Below are 8,628 nucleotides of genomic sequence, written 5' to 3' on the forward strand. Positions count from 1 at the left end.
CCGGCACCAGGTGCCATTCACTTCGTTAATGCATCAGAGTCATGCACACTAAGTGAATTTTTCTCCATTCCAGCATAACTGCTCTCGGGTTACAGTAACAGGATTAACACGACTTCAAAGGCGTTGTGGTTTCTCATAGTGGAGCGATGGTATGGTGCTGCTGCATGTCTGTGGGACTGATGAGAGCCACCAGAAATATTGCCCTCATACAGGCGGTTGCAGTGTCATCTGGTAAAGCCAAAAATCAACTCCAGTCACTGTGCTGGAGCTGCTCCCCAGAGCTGCTCCCCAGAGCTGTGTGTGCGCGTGTGTGTGTGTTACAGAAGTGTTTTTGTGTGTTTAGCGATTTAACACCAGAAATTGTTGGTAGATAGCACCCCGCGGTGAAATGTTTGCAGCCATTTACTTAAAGTTTAGCTCTGTATGGCAGCCAAGAGAGCACTTATCAGGGATATTAGACCACTCTTCAGGGATGTTAAGTGAATGATAGCCTTTGAGTACTGTCTATCCATCATATCCAACAATAATCACAAGCCACAAAAGACTACCACAAAGCCCGAATCAATTTAACTGTAAATCAAAAAGAGCTCTGTGTTTCAGTACCTGTGATTATTATGATTATTTTTATGTCTTGAAACCACATTCATGTTTCCTCTCTCCTTCTGTTTACAGGGGTTCTGCTTGACATCCAGCGGCATTACGACGTATCAGACAGTGGAATTGGCTTGTTGCAAACAGGTAGGTCTAAATCTCCTTTAATCCCATAATTGAAGCTGTGAAGAATTTCAGCTCAACACCTCAACGCATTCTCGTGTGATGAGGGTAATCATTGTGTAACACTTGTGTTTTGGATGGAGCAATGAAAGGCAGCGGCTCTGACCCCAGGTCCTAGCAAAAATGCTCTTTTTTACACACTTTTACCAAGGTAGGTAGAGATATTGACAGCACAATTTACATGTATAAGAATGCTACACATCATGGAGTTCATTTACAAAATGATTTACTAAAAGCTCTTATCTTTTTAACTTAATCAAGGTGCTTCATTTAAACAGATAGACAGTTTGAGTTTCCTCAGAAAACAGATAAAAGTTGACTCATCTCTCCTGCCTCGAATTTATAGTCTGCAAAGCCGAACGTTTTGAACAGAATTCCGAAAATTACAAGATAAATTGCCTCATACTGCCTCGAATTTATTTTGCAAGAATGTATGTCTATCTCCATGGACATTGATCAGAAGAGTATCTGAAAGTTAAACCACCAACAACGTTGAGGTCTTCTAAATATTTTGAATACTTAGCACCACTGTATCACAGGCTTAAGTGAGGGAGGGAGATTTCCTAACAGCAGCAGCAGCAGGGCAGGTCAGTAGAAAGGAAAACACAGTCAGGAGCCAGGCAGGCTGTTCTCCTGAGAGCCTGCATGCATGTACCCGCAGCGTCAGAGGACTCTGGCTCAGGGCAGGGTTTCCTGTTCCACTCTAGACCTCGATGAATTCACCTTTTTAGCGAGATACCTTGCAAAGCCCTCTCATTGGAGGACAGGACCCAGTCTCGTCTCCGTGTGCCCTCAAAGTCATTCAAACACCAACAAACTTGCACACAAAGTGCCATTGAGGGCAGGCAGGCAGGTTTGAGTTTGTAGGGGAAAGAATACCGCCCAGTGTTTTCCCCCTTCGCTTGATGTTCTTAGACTAACTTTAGGTGAGCCGAATGGTGTGGCGAGGACAGAAATATCCAGCACCGAAAATAAATCGGTGTTCTGTTGGCTTTTCAGTGAATACGCCACTTTATCAATTCCAAATCTCATTTCCAGCCAGTTTGACTGCAGCATGAGGAATCTATATTTCACTGAAGTTAATTCTCTACCAGAAACTCTTTTTCCTTTACACACTTCTCCCCTTCATCTTCTTTTTTTTATGTTTTTGTTGATTTTTTTGCAGCAGCAGTAGCCAAAAGATGAAATAGGCATGGTGTTTCAAAGCAATTTTTTTGTATCACTTCAGTTGAGTTCCATTGATTCACAAACGACAAGTACAATCATAAGACAAATGTAGATATGTCAAATGGGACACCCTGGTAAGCTTTTTAAAGCTTGTGTAAACGGGCCCAGACACTAGCAAATAATACACATTATAAATATTGTTTGGACAAAAAAGGAAACATGTATTATACAATATTATTTACAAGATGAAGAAAAATCCTAACCACCCTAACCCTACCTAAGTGGTCTCAAGACATGTGTTCCATCATCATATGATACCTGTACAGAATGGTAATGGTCCTGATATGTAGAATCAAACACGTTTTATTAGTTTTATTTAATCAGGGTACCTGAATTTGTGAAAACACACTGACCTGCACCGAAAATCGTAACAAGAAACAGGAAACCGTGAAGGGTGTTTGACTCTTAATTCTGTTTGCATTGGCTCATTATCTGGGTTATGCACACTACCACACGGACTCACACACACTTAAACACACACAGTATGTTGTATGTAGTAGGGGGGCATGTTTAGCTGATTTGCCCTCTGTACCGTCTCGGAGAGGCTCCCTGTTGTTCAGGCTTAAAGCAGGGCTGCTGTGAGTTTTGGTTTGCCTGGCCTGTCCCGGCCTGTCATGGTTCAGACTCCGCTTGGCCCCTGATCCCCAGGCGACCTCTTTCTCACACTGGCCTGAGGAATGCTGGGTGTCCGGGCCTTAAGCTGTGAGAGCAGGGTAGGCCCAGACAGGGAGCCTAGGTGTGAAGAAGAAGAGGTTAGGAGGTTGACGTAATCATGGAGCTGGAAGGCACAGCCTCAGTGTGTGTGTGTGTGTGTGTGTGTGTGTGTGTGTGTGTGTGTGTGTGTGTGTGTGTGTGTGTGTGTGTGTGTGTGTGTGTGTGTGTGTGTGTGTGTGTGTATGTTTACAGTATGCACGTGTTCCTTCCGGTTTCCCCCACACCCCACTTCCGTCTCCAGAGGGAACAATCCCTGCCTCTGTGAGCACCTGCAGGCCAGGCCAGGCCAGGCCCGGCCAGGCCAGGCCTGGCTCTGCCTTCCCTCCGTCCTCGCGCCCTCTGTCCTGGCAGCTTACGTCCACCTGGGAAAGCAAACTGCCAACGTAGGTGTTTTACAGGCGGTGGGTGATGTGTGCGCTGAGGCTTTCTCTATTTCTCTGCTGCCAGGTCACCCTCACACTTAAAAAAAAACACTAACCACACACTACAGGATCCAAGTCGTAGAACAAACACACGTGTGAGTCAGAAACACTTTATGAGCTCTGTTCTGGTTCAGTTTGAGTAAAGGATAGTTTTGACCCTTTTCTTTGGCTCGTGATCAGAACTACTGGAATGAAAAATTTCCTATATCTAAAAGTTATGGTACTGACAACTTGTTTGCTTTGGGAATACTAGCCTGACTGAGCACCAGAGGAGCCCCTTAGACATGCTGCAGTCTTTTCATTTGGATTTTTGCACTCCAAAAAATGTCTATGTTTTGTCCACAATCACTTGATTTCCAATGAAAATCAAGTGTTGTTTTTCATTTGTTATTATCTGCTAAAGAAATGTGCCACTCCATATCTTGTTTTAAGATATTGATATTCATGTCAAAAGAAGAAATGATCACACCTCTGTTGACAAGAAAATAAGAAACATAGGTCTTAAGACTGAATGGCCTGGTAAGATGAAGGGGTTTTGCAGTGCCGTGAGTGTAAACATGGTGTTTTCATGCTAAAGGACAACCCATGGAAAATACCTTGTGGTGAGCTCAGTCTCCGCAGCACCAGTTATTTCTGTTATTTGGCAACACCAGCCCTTCCAAAAGCAGCTTACACAACAGAAATTGACATGAGGTATGTGCTCATTTCTGTGTCATTATTGCCCAGCTCTTTGTGTAAGAGGATAAGGTGGAACAGCTGTCAGTCAGGTTTGGGGTAAAGGCGGGCTGTATGAGCCTGGAGCTCTTTGGCCTTGTCCGTCAGAATGGCGAGATGGTTTCACCTGAGCTCAGCAGACCTGTCAGAGCGCCGGGGCAGCCTGAGCTCCGCGCTCCCACTGGAGATGACAGGCCTCCGTGCTGATGGCCCCCGGGTAGCAGCTAAGTGAGTGACACTCACACGCAGCTGTGAACCCGACCAGTCCCGAGGGAACAAGGGGAACCAAAGGTTAATGGAAGAGAGGAAGAGGAGAGGGGGTTCACCTGGATGGTATTACCTTTGGTTTGTGGGGACTTTTGAGCACCTTTGTTAACCAGACGGAGAAATCTGAGAGAAGGCTCTCTCTCCTCCTGTTAACGCGCTGAGGTTATTGTATTCAAGTGCTTTGAGGCAAATCACAAAAAAAAGTCTTAATGGGTTGAATCATCCCTTACAATGGAAGCTGACATAGTAATTATCCGCCGCTGGTTTGGCATGGAAGCAGAGTTATTGGGGTCAGTCTGGCTGGATGTACAGTGGGGCGGAGGCTTGATAAGGAGCCGGCGCTTTAAACAGCTCACAGACTGTCTGTACCCTGTTCTGTGTGTGGCTGCCCACCATGTCTGTAACAGGACACCAGCGCACGCACACACACACACACACACACACACACACACACACACACACACACACACACACACACACACCAACTGACATTGCCCCAGTCTTAACATGGTGTCAGTCTGCCTTACAGCCAGTAAGCTTGTGAGCTGTAAGAAATGAGGCCACAGGTGCAGTGTAAGACAGGCTTGAGCTCCGCTAACACATCAGACTTACACATAAAAAGCTTCGAGCCTAAACCGCAAGAAGTCAGCATTGTACTAAGTAGAAGTGAGGGTTTTGCCACTGATGGTTTATCCCAGCTATAGCTGTGGCAACCTGTTATTTACTGGGTCTGAGGTGTGGCCGGTTGTATGGGATTATGGTCAGTGTCTACCGTTGAATGAAGGCCTCTCTGATTTCCTCTTACACAGTGGGAAGTTGTGCTATCAGTGCTTGATCAGCTGTTTTGGCCCCTCACAGCTGCTCCTATTTTGTCTCTTGCCCTCGTTGGTATCCCTCTGTATACCTCCTCTCTCTCTCTCTCTCTCTCTCTCTCTCTCTCTCTCTCTCTCTCTCTCTCTCTCTCTCTCTCTCTCTCTATCAGCAGTTTGGCAGCTGTTGGTGCCTTGTTGTCACTCCCTCTAGCACCTTATAGAAGTTAGAGAAGACGGAGGGATGAAGGGAAATGGAGGAAGAAGAAAGAGCCACCTGTGACTTGGTCATGCATGGCAGCGAGGTTTATTCTTCTCCACTATTGATTCCCGAAGCCAAATAATTGCATTGTGATGGTGTTCAGCAGCCCCTCTCCTGCTGAGACGAGAATAGAACGATGACCTGATGTTGCATCGTGTATGCGTTGCAGCATGTGTGTATGTGTGTGTCTCCATCTCAGGCTGTTTTTATAGGCCATGTCTCGGAGGAGGGCAGCTGTTGGGTGATGATTGGCACCCTGCTCCCCGTCTCCTTCCCCCTCACTTCCTGTCAACGAACCAACAGCACTGGCCATGAGTGACTGCCAATCCAATCAGGATTTTAAGGCCAGTTAAACGAGCGTTCTGTCAACCCCTCTTCATGTAAACGTCCTATCAGATCTCTAATCGCCTCTTATTTTTAAGCACCACAGAAACTGCACAAACACTGGGGAGGTGGGGGTTGTTTTGGTAGAGTTAAAGATTTTAAAATAGGCCTGATATTTTGTGATCGAGCATTTCTGGCATTAAGATCTCGGGTGATATTTTCTCCTGCTTCTCAGAAAACGAGGCTGAACACCGATCGATTGTTTGAAGCCATGGGAGTGCTTCGAGTGACATCAACAGATCAATTAGAAACACACACACACACACACACACACACATTCCACACCCTCAAACACATGCTGGATTCATACAGTCAAGGTCAAAGATAGGGCTGCTTCTTCCTCATTTGGTCTGTTTTCATTCATCAATAAAAGAGTGTTTGTGTGTGTGTGTGTGTGTGTGTGTGTGTGTGTGTGTGTGTGTGTGTGCGTGTGCGTGTGCGTGTGCGCGTGTGCGTGTGTGTGTGTGTGTGTGTGTGTGTCAGCCCTAGTGTACATATCCCATTAGTCCCAATAACAAGGGTAACACACAAGAACACAAACACAGACAAGCAGGGTCCTCTGTTCTTTCAGCCGGAGCTTGTCATTAAGCTGGCTGCTCCTGTAGTTACTGCAGGAAAATGGCAGGGAAGAAAAACTCCTCACCCTGCGCTCCAGTGCTCTGCTGGATCTCAGCTCGCTGCCATGTCACCAGCCACAGGAAAGTATCCCTGGGAAAAAATAACTACATGTTTTTATTAATGCTGCAGCTTGGATCGCAGTCTGGAACTTACAGTAACTGACTGCACATCTCACTACTGTTTTGATTTTAGTACAGAAGCAAGCACCTTTCTCTAGTCTTATTATAACCATATGTGTTTGCTTATAATATGAACTGGTAATGTGCAAAAGATGATGTTCCAGTGCACTCTTGCCAGCCCGCTTGGAATTTGTAGCAGCGTGTAATGCTCCCCAGCTGCAACTCTCCCACTCAGCAGGTAGTAGAGAGTTGTGCTGCAGCTGCAGCAGCGGCGACAGGCTATCAAGCTCTCAGAGTAGCTGAACGATTGAATAAAAGAAAAGGAGTTTAAGTTGGCATTAGGTTGCGCTTGATGGCAGCTTCTGCAGGAATAAGCTGCTGAGCTTGACAGAAACAGGCGAGAGAGAGTGCTGCACGGGTATTTCCCAGGCTGCATGTGGCATTTATCAAACAGCACTGGTAATCCAACACTGGTGAAATCTGAACGGAGGAGTTCCGGAGAGGGAATTAGCGGTGATCAGAAATTTCAGGAATGCAGAAATGTTGGGGGCGTCAAAAAAAAAAGGGGAATCCAGGAGGCAGAGATGTGATGTATTAGAATGTCTGAGTTAAGACGCATTGGTCAGCTCCGGTGTCCTACTCAAACCAAAGTTATGTGTCACACCCTCCACAGGCAGTCCCATTAATCATTAGAGGAAGAAGAAATAAAGCTTCCACTCCCTCTGCTACTGCACACCTGACAGAAAACACAACACACTGTTGCCACAGTGCACTGGTCACCACTGATTAGTTGGTGATGACATGATGGCGTGGCATGTCTTTTCTTTGCAGACTATTCCAGTCAGTAGCACGATCAAGTTAATAAAATATAGGCTATGTAACATCGTATCCCAGCCCTTGTAGTAATGAATGTTGATGTTCTCTCTTTCTCATTCTATCTGAATATTATAGTGAGAGTAAATTGCTCTGCTCTATATGGATACACATATATGGAGCCTATTATGAGACCCAGAACTCCAGTAAACAGCTTTTGATTTAATGCTTTGTTAAATAGAATACACCAGAGACGGTGCAAACCTCCAGGCTGCATGCTCTTGAACAAATGCATGCTGTCCACAGCAGTAAACTTACCATGCCATTTTAACCTCTGTAATACTAGAATTGCACATTTGCTTTGTACTAGAGCAGTTGTCAAACGTAATACCATACTAAACATGAATAATCCTAAATATAATACTCAACAATCTTGCAGAGAGAGAGAGAGAGAGAGCTGCTATACCAAAGATTTAAAAACAATATTTAAATTGCACACTAATAATAAGCTTCCACGTAGGGAGTTTAGGACATTATTAAACTGATACACAGTTTCTTCCTTCTTGGAAACAATGAGGATTCTTCTACCTGGAAATTCATGGAGCGTTGCGTCACATGTCTTCACAGTGAAAGAATTCAGGTACGTTTCCGTGTGTACAAACGTGCACGTGAATCAGTTCGAATCAGGACACCTGTGGCTGTCGTAGGCTCTAATACCACAAGTGGATTGGCCTTCTCATTCCATTAGAAGTGATCAGGATTTTTTTTACATTTTTTTTTTATTTATAAAGGGCTTCTTCTTATATTTGACGTCACTTATTGGCTGGAGAGTTGGAACACATAAGCACCTGCTCACAGGACTGGCTAGTGCTCCAGGTTCCTAGAATAAAATCTGGGATCTGGGAAAGACTGTTTTAGATTCTTTGCACCATACATTTGGAGTGAATTGCAGTTTACTTTGAAGCTTGATACTCTTGTTTCAATGGTTCAGTTCAGAAATCTAGTCAAAATCCTGATTGATTTTAGCTGTGACTTTTTTTTAATGCTATTATTGTAATTATCGCGATTGACATTGTACTGTACATTTTAAGCAGTTTGTTTTGTGTTTTATTGATAGAATTATGTACTCAGGTCTCTCTTGAAAATGAGATCTCGATCACAATGGCACTTCCCTGTTTAAATAAAGGTGTATATGTAAGTGCCAAAAAGTTTCTCCTTTAGATTTAGATCTGACGTGCATTCATTATGAAAGTTTCCCCCATGTGAAGAAAAAGCTCCAACAGAACAGTTTTGCCACAGATTTAGTGTGTGCGGTGTTGTCAAAGATGTGTCAGCCAGCGGCACACGCCAAATACACTGAAGTGGCAGTCCAATATCATGGACAGATTCATTCATTCTGTGTCTTTTGATCAGTTTTCTAAAATTGCATCCATGCATCCCTGTTATCTGCTGCAGAGTGGAATGTTAATGTAACAGACTACATGGTATTATGTTCCTTTACTGAG

The 8,628-nt window shown here is 44.5% G+C and overlaps 1 protein-coding gene across 1 annotated transcript in view; it reads left to right on the plus strand.

Moving 5' to 3' along the window:
* Window positions 1-8,628, plus strand: part of spns2 (spinster homolog 2 (Drosophila)) — a 60,979-nt gene that overhangs the window by 20,029 nt on the left and 32,322 nt on the right. Inside the window, exon 2 of the mRNA XM_039777280.1 lies at window positions 673-738. Within this exon, the coding sequence (XP_039633214.1) occupies window positions 673-738 (66 nt within the window). The remainder of the gene's footprint in view (window positions 1-672; window positions 739-8,628) is intronic.

The sequence above is a fragment of the Perca fluviatilis genome, chromosome 16 (genome assembly GCF_010015445.1).
Source record: "Perca fluviatilis chromosome 16, GENO_Pfluv_1.0, whole genome shotgun sequence".
NCBI lineage: Eukaryota > Metazoa > Chordata > Actinopteri > Perciformes > Percidae > Perca > Perca fluviatilis.